The 20,634-nt window shown below is 40.7% G+C and overlaps 1 protein-coding gene across 5 annotated transcripts in view; it reads right to left on the reverse strand.

The window, feature by feature from the left end:
- The window catches only part of RHBDD1 (rhomboid domain containing 1), a 145,834-nt gene that overhangs the window by 97,947 nt on the left and 27,253 nt on the right, over positions 1-20,634 (reverse strand). For all 5 annotated transcript variants that reach the window (XM_003417887.4, XM_023557826.2, XM_023557827.2 and 2 more), the window contains 2 exons: positions 19,569-20,084; positions 17,900-18,032 (listed from right to left, as the gene is read on the reverse strand). In XM_003417887.4, coding sequence (XP_003417935.1) covers positions 17,900-18,032; positions 19,569-20,001 — 566 coding nt within the window. In that variant the 5' untranslated portion in view covers positions 20,002-20,084. The remainder of the gene's footprint in view (positions 1-17,899; positions 18,033-19,568; positions 20,085-20,634) is intronic.

The raw sequence follows: 20,634 nt of genomic DNA on the forward strand, positions 1-20,634 counted from the left end.
ACTTACTGGAAGTGAACTAACTCTCTTCCATATCTACTCTGTCCTCACCTATGACTCAGCAGGGGCTGAGAAGGGAAGGAGGCCACCCTGAGGCTAGTATTCAGTTGTTATTAGGTGCCATCCAGTTGGTTCCGACTCATAGTGACCCTGTGTACAACAGAACAAAACACTGCCCAGTCCTGCGCCATCCTCACAATCGTTGTTATGCTTGAGCCCACTGTTGCAGCCACTGTGTCAATCCATCTTGTTAAGGGCCTTCCTCTTCTTCACTGACCTCTACTTTACCAAGCATGATGTCCTTCTCCAGGAACTGAACCCTCCTGATAACATGCCCAAAGTATGTGAGACATAATCTCACCACCCTTGCTTCTAAGGAGCATTCTCATTGTACTTCCTCCAAGACAGACTTGTTCGTTCTTTTGGCAGTTCATGGCATTATCAATATTCCTCACCAACACCACAATTCAAAGGCATCAATAATTCTTCAGTCTTCCTTATTCATCACCCAGCTTTCGCATGCATATGAGGCGACTGAAAACACCATGGCTTGCGTCAGGCGCACCTTAGTCTTCAAGGTGACATCTCTGCTTTTCAACATTTTAAAGAGGTCTTCTGCAGATTTGCCCAATGCAATGCATCTTTTGATTTCTTGACTCCTGCTTCCATGGGTGTTGACTGTGGATCCAAGTAAGATGAATTCCTTGACAACATTAATCTTTTCTCCATTTATCATAATGTTGCTTATTGGTCCAGTTGTGGGGATTTTTGTTTTCTTTCTGTTGAGGTGTAATGCATACTGAAGGCTGTGGTCTTTGGTCTTCATCAGTAAATGCTTCGAGTCCTCTTCACTTTTAGCAAGGAAGACTGTGTCATCTGCATGATGCAGGTTGTTAATGAGTCTTCCTCCAATCCTGATGTTGCGTTCTTCTTTATATGGCCCAGCTTCTCAGATTATTTGCTCAACATACAGACTGAATAGGTACGGTAGAAGGACACAACCCTGACACACATCTTTCCTGACTTTAAACCACACAGTATCCCCTCGTTCTGTTCAAAAGACTGACTCTTGATCTATGTACATGTTCCTCATGAGCACAATTAAGTGTTCTGGGATTCCCATTCCTCACAATGTTATCCACAGTTTGTTATGATCCACATCTTGAGTTAGATGAACTAAGTAAGACTTGCTGTTAGAAACCTAGTTCACTACCACTACACACAGAGTCAAACCAAAGCCCATTGCCATCAAGTCGATTCTGGCTCATAGTGACCCTAAAGGACACAGTAGAACTGCCCATAAGGATTTTCAAGGCTGTGATTTTTACAGAGGCCGACTGCCACATCTTCCTCCTGGGAGCAGCTGGTGGGTTCAAACCACTGACCTTTTGGTTAACAGCTAAGTGCTTAACTACTGCACCACCAGGGCTCCTTACACATGTAGTAGACATGTTTAAATGACTTTAAGGCAATTCCTTAATGAGAAAATGCCAAAAAAAAAAATACCACAACAATATCAGTAATGGCAAATTTTCATCAACACAACACTGGTTATTAGTAAAAAGATGGATCAGATAGTGTTCATTTTTAATTCATAGCCTTTACTTGTATATTCAGTACAACAGAGCACTGCAAGTTTATAAAGTCATTTTTCTGCTGCCTGCATAGTACTGAATTATTTAAAACTCATTTGAAAAAAACACACACACACCTGACAGTTTTTAAAACACTATTTGACAATAGCATTTCCAACATCTATAAAAATATGTGCTAGAAAAGCAGATTCTGTACACACTGTCTTTCATTAGCAAGTCCTAGAGTATTTTTACTCACTGGTGCATCACACTTCACAGAATTGTTTAAGATGTCGTCCTCTGTCCAGAGTTCAAATTGCTTGGTATACAGCATGCAATGAAGATACACCACCACCAAAAGAAATTAACTGGTTCATTAAAATCTACAAATGTCAGTCACAACGGGAAATTCCTTCCTCAAAAGTCACAGAATCATAAGCCTCCACAAAGTATTACTGACACTGTAGCTGAGTGTCCTCTAGGTGAGAACAAGGAATAAAATCTACAATTTCAGACGCAACAGTGACACAGCAGTTAAAATACATTAGAGCAATTCAAAGACTTTTTAAACATTATGTATCAAATATTACTTGGATCACAAAATCTTAGTGATGGTTCTTTTAAAAAAGATTAGGCTTTCTCTTAGTTAACCAGAGCTGCTGTAACAGAAATACCACAAGTAGATGGCTTTAACAAATAGAAATTTATTCTCTCACAATTTAGGAGGTTAGAAATCCAAATTCAGGGCGCCAGCTCCAAGGAAAGGCTTTCTCTTTCTGTCGGCTCTGGGGAAAGGTCCTTGTCATCAATCTTTCCCTGGGTCTAGAAGTTCCTCAGCGCAATGGACCCTGACTCCAAAGGACACACTCTGCTCCTGGCTTTTCTTTCCTGGTGGTAGGAAGTCCTTCCCCTCTCTGCTCACTTCTCTCTTTTATATCTCTAAAGAGCCTAATTCAAGATATAACCTAATCCTATAAATTGTATACTGCCTCATTAACATAACTGCCTCTAATCCTGCCTCATTAACATGAGAGAGGTTAGGATTTACAACACATCGGATAATCACATCAGATCACAAAATGGAGGACAACCACAAAATACTAGGAATCATGGCCTAGCCAAGTTAACACACATTTTGGGAGGACACAATTCAGTCCATAAACCAAAAAACCAAACCTACTGCTGAGTCAATTCCGACTCACAGTAACCCGATAGGACAGCGTAGAACTGGCCCATAGGGTTTCAACGTGGCAATGTTTACAGAAACAGACACATCTTTCTCACCTGACGATGCTGGTGGGTTTGAACCACCAACCTTTTGGTTAGCTGCTGAGCCCCTAACCACTGTGCCTCCAGGGCTCCTGAGCCATTAACCCGAAAAACCTGTTGCCGTCAATTCCGACTTAGAGCGACACTACAGGACAGAGTAGAACTGTCCCACGGGGTTTCCAAAGAGTGGACTGGTGGATCAGAAGTGCCGATCTTCTGGTTAGCAGCCAAGCTCTTAACTGTTGCACCACCAGGGCTCCTTAGCCATTAAAATAAAAACAAATCTGTTGCTGTGGAGTCGATTCCAAGTCATAGCGACTCTATAGGACAGGGCAGGACTGCCCCTTAGGGTTTCCAAGGAGCAGCTGGTGGCTTCGAACTGCTGACCTTTTGGTTAGCAGCCCAGCTTTTAACCACTGCACCACCAGCGCTCCCTTAGCCATTAAAAAAAAAAAAAAATAGCCATTAAAGGAGATGCAAATCAAAACCAAAATGAGATACCACCTCACCCCCATTAGAATAGCAATGATCAGGCAAATGGAAAACAAAAGATGATGGCAAGATTGTGAAGAAACAAGGACCATCATCCGTTGATGGTAGAAATACAAAATAGTATATTTTACATGCAAAAGTTTAAAAAATAATAATTCCACATTAAGTTAGCCACTTATTTTGATGGACTTCTCTCCAGCCCTTTTTGTGTGACTACTTTTTACTTTGCAAAAAAAAAAAAATGGAAATCATATTATATATAACACTTTGTATTCTACTTTTTCGGTTCTTTTTATTCTTATCATGAGTATTTTCAATTCTATAAAATCTTTGAAAATATAGTTTTTTTGTTTTATTTTTTACAATGTAATTTTTTGATTGTACTTTAGGTGAAGGTTTACAACAGCCAGCTAGTTTCTCATTAAACAATTAATACACATATTATTTTGTGACATTGGTTGCCAACCCCATGACAGGTCAACACTCTCCCCTTCTCGACCCTGGATTCCTCATTACCAGCTTTCCTGCCCCCTTCTGCCTTCTCTTTCTTGCCCCTGGGCTGGTGTGCCCATTTAGTCTCATTTTGTTTTATGGGCCTGTCTAATTTTTGGCTGAAGGGAGAACCTCAGGAGTGACTTCATTACTGAGCTATAATGGTGTCCAGGGGCCATACTCTTGGGGTTTCCAGTCTTTGTCAGACCAGTAAGTCTGGTCTTTTTTTCGGAGGGGGAGGGGATTAGAATTTTGTTCTACATTCTTCTCCAGTTCTGTCTAGGACCCTCTATTGTGATCCTTGTCAGAGCAGTCGGTGGTGGTGCCAGGCACCATTTAGTTGTGCTGGATTCAATCTGGCAGAGGCTGTGGTAGTTGTGGTCCATTAGTCCTTTGGACTGATCTTTTCCTTGTGTCTTTGGTTTTCTTCAGTTTCCCATGCTCCAGATGGGGTGAGACCAGAGGAGTATCCTAGATGACCACTCACAAGCTTTTAAGACCCCAGAGGCTACTCACCAAAGTAGAATGTAGAACATTTTCTTTATAAACTACATTATGACAATTAATCTAGATGGTCCTGGAGACCATGGTCCCACAGCCCTCAGTCCAGTAACGTGGTCTCTCAGGGAGTCTGGATGTGTCTATGGAGTTTCCATGACCAAAAATATAATTTTAACAGCTGCACAATATTCTATCATATCATAATTCAATCATTTACCTACAAATGAATATTGAAGTGGTTTCCAATTTTCCAACTTCATGACAATAAATATGTTTATATATTAATCTTTTTCTGTACTTCTGCTTATTTATAACTTGGACAGATTCCTAAAAGTTAATTATTGAATCAAAGGGTGTAAACTTTTTACAGCTCTTGATTCATGTCATCAAATTAACTTTCCAGAAAGTCTGTACCAATGTACAGAAGTTTATGTAAATTTCCATTTCATTAACCTCTCAAGGGCAGTGATAACTTCTTAACCTTGCTAATTTAATGAGAAAAATCACTTTTTATTTTAGTTTTCCCTTATTTGATTAACAATGAATTTTTAACTTACACGTTTATTAGCCATTGGTTTTTCCCTGTAGATTACCTGTTGATATCCCTTGCAGGCTTGCCGATTCACGCATCACTGTTTTTCCTGCACTTTGTGTTGTTCCCTACAGGGCTGCGACCCGTCCAGTTTCTAGTTTCACACGTCTCACCTGATCTCTGAGGCATCTGGGCCTGGGGGTAAAAGTGTGCTGCTTCTGCCTTCACTCAACATTGTTTGCTTTTACATCTGAAAATTTCCTCACAACCTAAGAGCTGAAAAGTTTCCCTCACATATTCTTAGACATTTTTCAAATTTTGTTTTTTATATCTAAGCTTAATTCACCAGAAATTTGTTTTGGGATACAGTGAATAGTTTCCTCTAAATACTTAAAAAATTATCCACGCACCATTTGCTAAATAATCCTTATTTTCCCTACTGACTTTTGATGTTACCTTGATCATGTCTGTGGCCTAGTTTGTCCTAAAAAGATGTAGGAAGAAAAAAAACAACTGGGGCTTAGGGTCAAGGAATCATGATAATATAAATAACAGAAGTAATGTATTGCTAGAAGAAAACCTGTTATTTATTTGACCTGTAAGTTATAAATGACTACAAAATGAAAGTGCTTTCCTCCTGAGTTCAGAGGGGAACAATGTCCATTTAAAAACAGATAAATTAGAATCCTATTATTTTAGGTCTCAGACAAGCTAATGAGCAGCCAACTTTGAATGGAACGAAGGTTCATTCAGTCTGCAGCCTGTTCTCAGCTGGTTACCACAGAATAATTGATGTCCTAAGGATTTCAATGCATAGCACCGACTGTCTTCATTTTGCATAATTTGAACCAAACCTGAATGTAAATGGAAAACAGTCCTGTTCTCTATTTAACTCCCCTGACTTTTAACTAAAAATCACTTAATACTACCGAAGGGGAAGGGGAAATTAGCAAACATAAAGAGCTCTGTATTTAAAAACTATCCCCATACTGAAATGGAAAGAACTAAGTAAATACATCAGAAATCTCCAGAGAGATGTGATTTATCATCTTATTAGCTGAGACCGAATGTGTAATTGTATAACATTTATCTCCTATAGTGTCTTCCGAAAAAATTTTCAAATAGGCCAAAGTGCATATTCTAAATACTCCAAAGGGAAATAAATGTGCTTCACAAGCTTCATTTTTTTAACGGAAAAATATTAGTAAGGAAAAAAAAATTGAGTCAAAATAATTGGTGTGCTTGGTAATTACCTTTTCATATTTAAAAAACACCCCTTTTCTGTAAAATACATTACACTGGGCTCTTGAGTTTAATTAGATGCACTTTGCTGATACCCCCTTCCAACCCAGGACATAGGATTTTCTTCAAATGTTTTTATTTCACCTTTTTTAAAATACCCTCTTGTCATTTATCTGAGACATCCAATACGGTAAACCCAAGTCTTGCACCTGTCACCAAGGCACCAGGACTGATCATTAACAAGCCTAGTTAGTTAGGTACAGATTAGGTGGGTGTTATCATCCACACACCCACAATCACATCACAGCATGATGGCCAATTAGTTCCAACCTCAGTAGTGAACCTTATTCCAGACAACCCTGTGTTCAACTGGAAAAACAGCTGCTTCCTCGTTTCTACCTACTGCTCTTCTCTGTTATTCTGAGCCAGCCAACTGGGTAAAGCAGGCCCTAACCAAGGTCTGACTAATTTATAGCTGGAAGGAGCCCTCTGTGGTGGCACGCTCTGCTTGGTACGGAAATTTCTCATGTCCATGCAGTTTAATTCCACCTTTGAGCATGACGTGTACGTTTTTAAATGAAGCCACAGCAGGGCTGTCCAATTACAGAAGACAAAATGTGTCTATGCACCGAGATTAAAACTTGCTCAGAAACTGTGCTACGTGGCCAACTGAACACTGCTTTTGAACACATGAGGGCAAACAGGAGGTCACTAAGGATCACACACACAGGCACTCGGGAAGGATATTTTTTAACTCTTTGTTAAAAATAAATAAAACCACCTGTCACAACCAAGAAAAGCCTAAGGAGATATGATAACTAAATGTGCTGTGGTGTCCTGGGTAGGATCTTGGAACAGAAAAAAGGACATTAGGTAAAAACTAGGGAAATCTAAATAAAGTATGAACTTCAATTAATAATAATATCTCAATATTGCTTTCTGCATTGTAACAAATGTACCATACTAATATAAGATGTTAATAATAGAGGAAGCTGGATGCCAGTTATATGGGAACCCTCTATACTATCTTTGCAATTTTCCTGTAAATCTAAAGCCATTCTAATAGTCTATTTTAAAAATAATAATAATAAAATCTATATCTTCCTTTGTTTTTCCCAAAACACAACCCATGTGTCATTTGTTTACTATCAATGTAAAGGGCATTCTGTACTTAGCTATACCCAAAAAAACCAAACCCACTGCCATTGACTTGATTCCGACTCATAGCAACCCTACAGGACAGAGTAGAACTGCCGCATAGAGTTTCCAAGGAGTGCCTGGTGGATTTAAACTGCCATCTTTTTGGTGAGCAGCCGTAGCTCTTAACCACTACACCACCAGGATTTCTATACTTAGCTATATTTTAGAATAAACCTTTACCTATTAAAATCAATAAAAAAAGCATTGTCTAAGTTATTCTTTATAGAACAGAAAATGGTACAGTGTAGTTAAGTTCTCCTCCTCCTGGTATACACAGGCTAATGGGAAGAGCCGCTTGCTATTTAATATCACCAGTCTTTAATATCGAACAATCACAGCTTCTTGAAAATACACAGAGGGCATGAACCAATAAACCACGGACCAAGGAATATAACTGACTAATAAGCAGATGAAAAAGTGTCCTATCTCACTAATAAAAGAATCATAAACAAAAACAAGCAAATAATATTCATCAAATTTCCAAAAAATAAAAGCATATTCAGGCTCACCAGAAAGTGGGGAAGCAGACTGTTGGTAGATTCTAAGCAAAAATAATCTTACAGAAAGGAAGCTGATAATATTTACAACGAACCATAAAAAGGTCAAACTCTTAACCCACGATTTTACTTCTGGGAATCTATTTGAAATACATATTCAGGCCTGGGTTCCAAGACTTGCAAATAATGTTCTAAAATATATCCTCACTGGGAATCTGAATGATTAGGTAGTAGCTATCCCATGTATGTGTTGGAATCAACTCAGCAGCAATGGGCTCGGGTTTGGTTATCCCCTGTAAAAATAATGAATGATAAAATACATTAAAGAACCACAACAGGAATCACACAACCATTAAAAACAAGGCTTTTGATGAATTGTGCTTATATGTGAAATAGAAAAAAGGAGAAGATACCATTGTGTACAAGGGTAGGGATGCAGGAAACCGTACTGCTAACACTAACTTCCTCTGGACAGGAGACTATGAGCAATCTGTTCTCTTCATCAAACATTTATATATTTTCAACTTTCCTACAACTGAATGTGTTGTTCTTTTCAATTAGAACAAGGGAAATAAGGTTACCTTTTCATTTAACCATTGCTTTCTTTTCAGTTTAATTATTTGCATAATTTAACCAATTTTAAATAGGAATTATTATACTAAATCTCATAGAAAAACAAAAAAAAGATAATTCAGTAGTCAGACCAAACTGTCTTCTCTGTTCTTAATGGATCTCCTACTCAGTTCTAAGTTCTTCCCACAGCATTCAGGGAATGGTCCACATCGTTTTGTCTAGCTGTTCAGGACAGGCTGGGTCTCCTTTCATTCCACACACTCGGTTTTTTGTTTGATTGGTTGGTTGATTGTTTCTGAGTTCATTGTGCTGGACCTCAGAACCACAGAGGTGATTTATACACACCCTTTCCCTCAAGAATTCCAATTCTACCCAAGGGAAAGTCCCGGCCCCCAAATTTCTCATTCTTGTCTCATAAAATCTAAACTCAAGGGAGTCACTGCGTTGGGTTAAGTATTGATCTTACCTTTAGTTCTTTTCAACTGTTAATACTCCTGACAGGAAAAATTAACTCTTTTATATAACTCATCTAATTTTACTGTCCTTTATGAGAACTTCTGAAGAGGGGAGGGAGGAAATGTACAGTGGACATCTGAGGAATGCAGAAGAATTTCCCCTACTTCACAAACCTACTCAGGTCAGTCCTGCAAAGCTGATTAAAATTGAACTCTTTAACAGACTGGGAAAACATGCTTTCGTGAAATAAAACAAAGAGTGAACATGAGTTCCACATACAATTTTCATTCAAGCACATTAGAAAAAGGCAACAGTTCCAGTAGATACAAAGACAAAAGGTGTAACCAATGTGATACAAACAGAAAACAACAAACATGCTTCAGAAAATGTTCATCCTGGACAATGAATGAGTGAGTGGGTGTGTGTCTGTACACACTTACACACATATATATGTACACACACAGAAAGCAACTTAGCAACATCACATTACACCTACTAAAAAGTATTTTTCTAAAAATGATGGCACCTGATACAGGCGTATTTGTGCCACAACTGGCAAAAACAACGCAATAAATTGGTATAACTTGTTGAAAAATAACATCACCGATCCTTGAAAGGCCTGAATCCAGACAGGAGCCCTCTCACTGAACTGACACAGACACTGACCTAACCCTGAGAAACCCAAAACTCCTCCCCGTGTTCTCATCCATCAGGCTAATTTGGGCCTCAATGGATTTACATCTCTGTCACCTGCTTGTCTGTTTACAAGCCCCACCCTAACCCCTACACTCTTCCTGGGTGATTTTACCATCCGTGTGGAGAATCCTCCCAACACCTTAACTGCTCAAGTCCTTAACCTCCTTAGCTCCAATGACCAAAGACCTTCCCTTCCACCAACCCTCAGTTTGGTAGCACCACAGACGTGCTCTGGACCATGTCACCAGTAAAACAACTCTAGCATCCTGTCCTCTGACTACCAATTCCTCATCTTCCAGCTCTCTCACTTTTCAAACTCAACAAAATCTCCTGTCTCTTCATTCCTCCATTTTCCCAGAGTCTATAGTCTTCTTCAGCTTCGTTTTTCCCTCTATGCCATAGTCGTCACTGGAACAACCCTCTCAAAAGAGCTCACAGGCAGATTTGCCAAAAAGCTGACAAGTGTCAGGCCCCTCACTTGCATGGGTCCCTCCCAGTACGGGAGGGTTCTGGCAACGTGTTCACATGGTCTTATACCTTTCCAGTGTTTGAGAGAGTGAGATATCTTAACCACAATCAGTTAAAACTGCTGTCTCTTTCCACTTCAACTTCCCTACTGTCACACATCCTCCCATGTCAGGCGGCACTGCAGTGGCAACAGACATTTTTGGTATTCAGCTAAAGACAAGGTGAGTTGAGGAGACATTTAGTTTGGGTTTAGTGGAGAATATTATACGGTTCATAGTCATACCAGTGCACAGTTAAGTCATTGCTAGTTATCTCACTATGTGAATGGCTCCCAGAAATACTCTGAACACCCAGGTTGTAGCAGGATTGTAACAGGAGGCACAGGAGCAGAGGTCACCTGCAAGCTGGAGGGTCCTAAGGCAGCTGGCACTGGCAGTATGGACATAGTGCTAGAATCAGAACTCAGTGTCTAGAAAATCCTTCCCACCACCACGCATGCTAAATTGTAGGTGGAGGATTCACTTCTCATTAATTCGTGGTCAAAATGGAAATTGTCCCGTCAGGAACAGATGCAGTGTATGCCAATTACAAATGAGGCATCCCTTTTCATGTTATTTTTTCAGAAAAACACACACAAAAAACTTTTTTTTTGAGACCCATGCAAAATAAATATTGTCAGAACTCCTGTGGTTGTACCCCTCATACAAAAATATTTTTAAATCATACTGAAAAAACTACAGCCTAGAAGTAAACAGAAGTAACGAACAGGATCTTGAATTTCTGAAGATGCAATTAATGAGGTGGAGTGAATCAAAACAACAGTGGTATTCAAACTTCTTGCTGATTCAGCACTAAGTACTGACATCAATGAAGAAAATACATGTGACTTAAAGATCATGTTATGTTACTTAAGATCACTGATGACATTCAAACCAATGCAAAGGCCGTTTGATACTGGTCACTGCACAAGAAAACAGGAAAAGCCCTGACATTTTACAGCTTGTATGTAAAAACACCTTGATAGAGGTGCTCCCCAACTGGACAAAAATTTTAAAAACTTACAAGACAAATTGTGAAGCTGAAAGACGCTCTTCTAAGCTCTCAATGATAAAAGACTAATCTTGATCCATTAGGCTAATCTCTTTCCAGAAAAGCTACTGCAAAACTGTCACATGAAAAAAAAGAGGAGAACAAAGAGCTTGCCGAAAAACTTGAGGAGGAGAACAAAGAGCTTGCCGAAAAACTTGAGGAGCGGAAATAAAGAGGTATGCCAGGGAGTAAATAAATTATCACCTGGCTTTTGTAGTGTTCATAGTGTTTGTCAGCTTTTAAAATTCTATAAATCATTGTACCTCCTCTTCTCATTTAAAATATTTACTTTTACCAGTCATAAAAGAATTTTAGGAAATTACTGGAATTTGTGTATATATATATATATATATTCACTTTTAGACATTTACGTATGCCAAAAGACTTGAAATAAAAAGCACTAAGAAAAAAATATATAATTAGTTTTGTGTCTAATTTTGTATTTTTTTCTTAAAGAGGGCCCACAAAACTGCATAAGCATCAGGCCCAGGAAACGAACATCTACCCTTGGCAGAACACTCATCTTCCTCAATTCCTTTGGGTCTTAATCCCCAACCTTGGATTAAGCCAGGCATTCCACAAGACGACAGATCTAGTCTCTTCAAATTATCAATGACATGGAAAAATAAAAAGGTGGCAGAACTGTCCTAGAGTAAAACAGAACAAAGTGGTACAATAATCAAACGCAACATGCTAGCCTTAAAACTGGATCTTGTCCCCCTCTTCCCTCCCTGCCTCCCTAGGGAAGAAAAAAAAAAAGTTAAAAAAGACATTTTGAGATATGGGAAAACAGGAATATGGACTGATTACTGGACAGCACTAGGGAATTACTGTTACTTTTCTTCAGTATGACAACCGTGGCTCCTCATTATATAGTGGTTAGTGTCTATCCCCTTCTGTCACATGGGAGACAAGGGTTCAATTCCTTAATGGGGAGATCGCCCTCTTTTAGGAGTCCTTGGATAGCGCAAACAGTTAAGTGCTCAATTACTAGCTGAAAGGTTGGCAATTCAAACCCACCCAGAGGCACCTCGGAAGACAGGCCTGGAGATCTGCTTCTGAAAGGTCGCAGCCACTGAAAACCCTATGGAGCAGTTCTACTCTGCACAAAGGGGTCAGCATGAGTCGGAATCAACTGGACAGCAACCAACAACAACAACATGACAGCAGTACTGTGGTGATACAAAAGAACATCCTTATTTTTAAGAGATGCATGCTCAGGTTTTTAGGGGCGAATCACCTTGGTGTTTGCAACTTTCAAAAAGTAAGTTACTTTCAACTTTTTTACTATGTTTAAAAATGTGTATAATTAAAAAAAGGGGAACAAATAAAAAAAATCTATTTTTCTCACATCTGGTCAATTTAACCAAGGAATTTTAGGTGAGTTAAAAGTAATTATTCTTGTCAAACATTAGTAGTGAAGCAGCATCCAAAACCAAGGGGTTAATGTCTTCAGAACTGCCATATCATACTGAACAATCTCCCAGAGCCCAAATGCAGCCACGGCCACCCAATTATCATTTAAGAGTGGCTCCCGGGCATTTTTGGACTGTTGTCGTTCAGGATGGAACAGTCTGCAAGAGCAGGGGCAGTACTGAACTTCAACAAACAAGATTAAATGACTTACCTGATTCATGTTATCAACTTTAGGAAGAAAAGAAAATCAGGTAGGATTTCTGTGGACACCGCACACTTCCAGTGATTCATTTCACAATAAATATTAAGGGTTAAGTACTTTATCATTTATAAAGCACTTTCATATGAATTACCTCTTTGACACCTTAAAATTGACTTACGAAACAGGAAGAGTAAGTAATATTCCCATTTGACAGATGAGCAAAATGAGGCTCAGAGAGAAGAGATGACTTCCTGAAGTCATACAGGAGGTATGTGAGCCCAGGTGCTCTTACACTGGACCTTGTTTCCTCCAGCTTGGTCACTCTGTGTAACGTTAATTTTTCGGAGCTTCAGTTTTCTGACTAGATAGTCTAAGGCTCACACGAGAAATTGCAGAGATTCATAATTTAGGCTAAAAAGTAAAAACTGGGTCCCTTCTTTCCACCAACAGAACACTGGTTCAGGTGGGAGGTGGGAAGGGTCCAGTGCCCAGTCCGTGAAGGTGGCAGCTTCTCCGAAGCAGCTAGCACACTTCCTTCCCGGGGCCTACTGGGAGCCTGCCCTTCTGTGCCATCTCAGAAGCAATACCTCTCCAAACGCAATCCCTTACCAGGGTCCCAAGGGAAAGGAAAAAAAGGATGTGAGGTAAAGCAACCACTGAAATAAGGCACACGCAAGTACTGTGAAAAGTATAAGCACCATGCAAATGAGGGTGACACCTGAGTCTGGTTGTCAAGTCTACACCCCCTCACAATGCTTAACAGCCGGCTACTTGGAGTGGCTTCACTTCATAAAATCTGTAACTGGAGGAAATCACTAACTCCATGGCTTTCATAAAACACAGAGGTCCACAAAATATGTGTTTTGGCAGATATTTTTTTCCTTCCCTAGGGCAGCCAGTATAGTACCACGCTAAAAGCAGGCTTTGCTCTAAAGGTTTACAGGGTCTTCCCAATGAAAATTCTAAATGACAACCACCAGGGGAATAACAATGCAGAGTAAGGTCAGCTCTGGTTTCTCCCGTTATTCCAGGATCCCTCTCAAAGAAGCACTCACTTCCCAAGTTTCCTGGGCCACTGTTTGGCTTGGGCTTATATCTGGACACAGGCAATGCTTGGGTATCAGTTTATAATTCAAAGTAGTCAAACCCTAAAAACCGAAAGATTTATCCTAACTTCAAAGACAGAAAATTTGATTTAACTTCCAGGCTCAGAGTATCAGGTCCTTCCACGGCAAATAAGCATATTACAGTAAAACGTGACCCTGCCTTTTCCATGTAAAGGTTCGGGGAGGGGCTCTAAAAAACAAAGCACAGGATGAGGCTCTTCTGAAGTAGTTGTGTTAAGACTATTAAAGGCATTGCTATTCAACAGATTCATTATACAGCAAAAGTTTAAGTACCCAGGGAGTGATTTTCCTACGAATGTTGGATGTTTCCTGCTCCCTACAGGAGTCTCCCATCTACCCAGAGAACCAAGTCACATCCAGCAAGGCAGGGGAGCTGTGAGTGACAGGTACAGAGAGAGCTGTTCAGATAGGAGACAGACATTACAGGACCATTTTTCAAATGAAAATTTTGAAGATTCTGTTAGGCTCCCTTCGCTAAACTGTCACAAGATAACAATACAGTTGCAAATGAGTGGTCTTCAGCCACATCTCTGCTGGTCACAGGTGTGGAATTAGCATTAAAAAAGAACTGAAAGCTGCTGGGCTGACACCCAAGGAGAATATTCTACGCTCCACCCACTCACATAAAAAAAAAAAAACAAAACCAAAAGGAACCTAAAAATTCCTGCCTGAATGAACAGCAGGGAAGAATCCTCCTTCCTCTCCCTGAATCTCACCTCTCTCTACACAGTGTCCAAGTCCACAGAAAGAAAACAGGTAAACCATGTGTTTGTGGTAGCATTATACAGACTAAGTGAAGGGAGGCTGGTGGAAGAGGTGGGAACATACAGTTCATCCTCCTTTCTCTAGACATACAGCAGAGAAAAGACTCAAAGTACGGAAGTACAGCACGAATGAACGAACGGGCAGGGACACCAGGCCAGGAGTCAGGAGGCCTGAGTCCTACCTCGTCTGGTATCTGCCATGAGCTGTGTGCAACGTAACAAGCCCCTTGGCCTCCCTGAATTTCCACGTACTCGTCGGTAAATGAAAGGATTCACCTAGATTTGTGGCTCTCCAAAAGCATTTCTTGGAGTCCTAGGGTTCTGTGGGGGCTCTCCAAGGCAGTCACAGAACCCCATGCTTCCTCTCAACACAAAACAGTTCACAGTTGATTCATTTTCTGTATCGGGGTTGTGAGCAATGTCTTTTTTTTCAAAGTTTTATTACCAAGATCTACCACCCGTCTGTCAGCTTGTCGTACTGCAGTGGCTTGCATGTTGCTGTGATGCTGGTAGCTTTGCCACTGGTATTTCCAGTGCCAGCAGGGTCACCCATGGTGGACAGGTTTCAATGGTGCTTCCAGATGAAGACAGTAGGGGAAAAGGCCTAGCAATCTACTTCCAAAAATAAGTCAGTGAAGTGGCCATCCACCCAAGGCACAACAAGTGGTCTCTTTTCGCCTCAAGCAACAGAGGAAGAAGGAGAGTCCAGAATAGGAGGGGGATGTGCAAATGTGTGGCTAACTGCCTCCTGTCGTGGATTGAACTGCGGCCCCCAAAACTGTGTATCAATCTGACTAGGCCATGATTCCCCGTGTTTTCTCACTGTCCACCACTTTGTCATCTGATGTGATTTTCCTATGTGTTTTAAATCCTCTCTCTATGATGTTGATGAGATGGGATTAGCAGCAGTTATGTTAATGAGGCAGGACTCAATCTACAAGATTACATTGTATCTCGGGCCAATCGCTTTTGGGATATAAAAGACATAAGCAAGCAGAGAAACAGGGGGACCTCATACCACCAAGAAGGCAGAGCCAGGAGCAGAGCATATCTTTTGGACCTGGGATCCCTCTGCCTGGAAGATTGATGACAAGGACCTTCCTCCAGAGCTGACAGAGAAGACAAACCTCCCCCTGGAGCTGATGCCCTGAATTTGGACTTGTAGCCTACTAGAGTGTGAGAGAATAAATTTCTCTTTGCTGAAGCCAACCACTTGGGGTATTTCTGTTATAGCAGCACTAGACAACCAAGACACCTCCTCTGCCATGAGACCAGAAGAACTAGATGGTGCCCAGCTACCGTCACTGAACATTTTAATCAAAGATTTTACAGAAGAATCCTAATCAAAAGGAGGAAAATGCAGAATAAATTTTAAATTCTCATGAACTCCAGACTTTCTGAAGCCATGGAGGCTCAACGAACCTCTGAAATTGTTCCCAAGATAATACTTAAACCAAAAATACCCCCTGAAGTCTTAAAACTAAACAATACTTTAGCTTAAACAGTAAAGAACGTCTGCCTTGAGTATTATGCTCTTTTAAAAGCTATCGACATAGGATCAAATTGACAACAGGAACTTGAAAAATCTGATGGGAAACTTTTTCCTTTTTTTTTTTTTTAGGGGGTAGTAAATCTATGTTCATTGAAGAGGAACAACTCAGAGAAGGAGGGTGGGAGTGGCTGCACGACTTGAAGAACGTAATCCATGTCACCAAACTGTACACACAGAAACTGTTGAACTGGTGCATGTTTTGACGTGTACATTCTCAATGATAGCAAAATAACGCCCCCCCCCCCCCCCCAAAAAACACCTCTGGATCACAACAAACTATTGCCTTATATAGTGCTGGAAAATGAGCGTCCTAGGTTAGAAGGCACTCAAAACACACAGTAGCTGCAATAATAGACTTGAGCATATTAACAATCACGAAGATGGCACAGGATGGGACAATGTTTCCTTCTGTTGTATAAGGGGTCACCATGAGTTGGAGTCGACTCAGTGGCAACTAAGAACAACAAATTACCAAGACAATCCACAGTTAAGATGACTTAGAAGCAATGGACTGGTATCCCGTAGGTTTTGTTTCTTCATTTTTGTCATTACATGGTTTCAAATGTTCTTCTCTGGATTACTGTTATTAGAATTAACCAAGCGATAGGCTGGTTAATATTGGTCCTCAATCCTGTATGTGAGGTTCTCTTATTCCTACCTAACAGATGAAAAACTGAAATGCACATAAGACAAGTGCCTCTAATCACACAGCTCGATGGCTGACAGGATTCAAACCCAGGAAAGTCTGATACTAAAACCATCATGCTCAGTTCTGCTCCTATAAAGAATAAACTTCAGACAGAGTCCCTGAAGGAGCAGGAGAAAAGTGGAGTACAGAACTCAAATTCACGTAAAAAGACCAGAGTTAGTGGTCTGAGACTGGAGGAACCCCAGAAGACATGGCCCCCAGACTCTCTGTTAACCCAGAACTAAAATCATTCCTGAAGCCAACTCTTCAGACAGAGATTAGACTGCACTGTAAGATGTGAAATGATACTCGTGAACTGTGTGCTTCTTAGTTCAAGCAGATACACAAGACTAAAGGGACAACTCCTGTTCAGAGGCGGGATGAGAGGGCAGGAATGGATACAAGCTGGTTGAGTAGATGTGGGAAACCTGGGTGGGAGAGCGGGAGGGTGCTCTCACGTTGTGGGTACTACAACTAGGGTCACATAGTAATGCGCGCATAAATTTTTGTATGGTAAATTAACTTGAGCCATAAACTGAAAGCTGGACAATAGATAAGTAAGACCAAAGAACTGATGCCTTTGAATTGTAGTGTTATCAAAGAATCCTGAATATACCATGGACTCCCAGAAGAACAAATAAATGTCTTAGAAGAAGTGAGACTGCATCTTACATACTTTGGACATGTTGCCAGGAGGGATCAGTCTCTGGAGAAGGACATCATGCTTGGTAAAGTAGAGGGTTAGCAGAAAACAGGAAGACCCTCAATGAGGTGGACTGACACAGTGGCTGCAACAATGGACTCAAGCATAACAATGATTGTAAGGATGGCGCAGGACTGGGCAGTGTTTCGCTCTGTTATGCATAGGGTCGCTATGAATCGGAACCAACTCGATGGCACCTAACAACAATAACAACAATAAACTTTTACCTAAAGCACAATAAAAAACAAATAATTAAATAAAGAATAAACTTCATGGCAAAAAACAAACCAGTTACCTCATTATTACAGCAATTCTTTCTCCATGGAACATCAAGTTCTTCATTTTTATTCTCTAAGAGTAAACACTTACCCTGGTGTAAAGAAATGAATAGCCACAAGTTCTACCCAACAAGCATATCTGTTGGGTACAGGCAAGCCCAAAATGTTGACAAAGCATCCAGGACAATAATGGTTGTTAAGAACTTTCAAAGCAAATAAAACTCCTGAAAAAGAATAAAGAGCATATAAATATCAATAAGCCAAATGTGAAGAGGAACCAGGGAATCGACATTTGCAAAGAAAAGGAATTAAACGTGAAAATGACCATTCAACTACAGCTAGGTTTCCCTTTTGAAACACATTCTATTCCTTCCAACATGTCATCCAGCACTTGGTTAAAAAAAAAAGTTCAAGGCAATCATTCTCCTGAGGTTTCCTGGCATAGAAATTCATATTGAGTTTCGGTATACTACTAAATATGTTGTTGTTAGGTGCCGTCGAGTCGATTCTGACTCACAGCGGCGCTACAGAGCAGAGGAGAACTGCCCCACAGGGTTTCCAAGGAGCGGCTGGTGGATCCCAACTGCTGACCTTTTGGTTAGCAGTTAACCACTGTGCCACCAGGGTTCCTACAACATAAAGTGGGGATAAAATAGCAGCACTGTGTACTTCTCTAACCTCTAAGGTGAAAAAACACATGGAAGATAGGGTGTATTTCTATCTTCTCCCAAGATCAGATGCACAAGAATGCACCTTGGCCAGGACGTGGAAATTGGCAGGGAAAGTAGAAGGGAAGGATTAGGTTTCCTCCTGCTTGAAAACTATTTCCGTTCTCCTTCTCAAATTCTGCTTGGTAAAGGAGAGCGTCAGCAGAAAAGAGGAAGACCCTCAACGAGATGGATCAACACAGTGGCTGCAACAATGGGCTCAAGCATAACAACGATTGTGAGCATGGCACAGGACCGGGCAGTGTTTCATTCTGTGGCATGTAGCGTCACTGAGTCAGAACCAACTCGACAGCACCTAACAACAACAGCAACAACCTCACATTCTAATTTTTAAAACACCTAACTTAAATCCCAATAGCAATTTCAGCCATGTGGAATAGATGCAAAAAAAAAAAAGAACTAGTAAGGAGGAAAAGTGATAGGCCATGAAATGCATGATTAAAGTCATACAGACTAGGTTCAAATCTCAGCTCTGCTGCTCGCAAGCTGTGGGACGGTGAGCAAGTTTTCTTACTTCTCTGGGTCTTACCTTCCTCATCTGCAAAAATCAAGACAATGCCAACTATATTGATCTGCTGTTATGAATTAAATAGGAGTTAGGTAGAGTGACCACCTTGGTTCCTAAAACACAGAACGCATGTCAAGGCTAAGGGTGTGGTGTATTAATTTTAATAGAGTTACTGAGAGGTATCCTTCTCTTTTTTGAGACCTCTCTATCACAGTACACCAAGGAGCTCTCCTGGCCTCACCAGGATGGAGCCAGCACTCTGTTTCCAGGATTCCATCTCCCTCCAGAGCCACCTTCAGGTAGGTCCCAGGCCAGATTGTCCAAGAGTGAAAGATGCAGCACAGTGTGGAATGGCAAAACCTGTGTCTCCAATCAGCCCTTCTCCAAAATCTGAGCCCCAGTAGCTCTTGACCTCTGAGAACTCAGTGCCTTTACAAACTAGGGACCAAGCTTCATAAAATGACAGCAGGCCCACCTCCCCTGCTGTTTTCATGCATGCTACCTCAAAAGTTCATCTGCCTTACCTGAGAAGCCGACAGCACAGGTCCTTCGAAAGTCAGGTTCATCCAGGAATGCTGCAAGAGAAGATTCCAAAAGCAGGTACACCACCCCAGTGAGCAGGGAGAATGTGGCGATGATGTAAGCAAACCATCTGCTTCCCAGTCTTCTCTCCAGGTTGATTCCTTTCCACAGCATAGATGCCATATTGAAATACAGATGCCAATCGTCTGCATGGTGAAAAGGGGAAAGCAGTAAACGCTGCCAGTCCTTCTGCTGGTAACACTTCTCCACGCTAATGCAGGAGTCAAACAGGGGCTTCACAGGATTCAAGAAGAGCCAGGTGTTAAGTGCCAAAGTTGCTAGGGTGACAGGTGGAATATTGTTGATCCCAACATGGAAGATTTGAGAAAGGAGCAGAATGAGCCCAATATTAATCCCTCTTGATCTCCGCTGCATGGTTAAATATCAGGAAAACAACCCAGTGATGGAAGAATATCATCAAATTTTAGGAATTCAGAGAGCTATACAGACAGCTTAACCTGAAATATAAAATAAAATGCATGTGAAAACCCATGAACTAAGGATCAGTACATTAATGAGACACAGTCTCTTACAGCGGAGCTCACATTATGTATATCCTACTTCCCATCCTAACAGAAACATTTATTTTCATTATCTTCCAGAGCAACACCCAGGATGCTAGCTGATGCCTTTCCTTCATTTTATATTCTAAAACAGATATTCTATTGCAAATCCCAATGGACCAGTCAACAGGCTGGCATGCTTTCTGACAAACATGCCATGAAAATACAACATGCCCCCCTGAAACTACTGCCCTGAGATCATCTTTAAATCTTAAACCAAAAATAGTCCCTGAAGGCACCTTAAAACTGAACAACAGTTTAGCTTAACTAGTAAAAAAGGCCAGCCTTGAGCATTATGCTCTTTTAAGAACTTTCTACATGGGATCAAATTGACAGCAGCAACTTGAAAGATTAGATAGGAACCTTAGAGGCAGTGAGTTTACGTTAATGAGGGAGGAACAACTCAGAAAATGAGGGTAAGAGTGGTTGCACAACTCGAAAAACG

This window comes from Loxodonta africana, chromosome 6 (assembly GCF_030014295.1).
Source record: "Loxodonta africana isolate mLoxAfr1 chromosome 6, mLoxAfr1.hap2, whole genome shotgun sequence".
Taxonomy (NCBI): domain Eukaryota; kingdom Metazoa; phylum Chordata; class Mammalia; order Proboscidea; family Elephantidae; genus Loxodonta; species Loxodonta africana.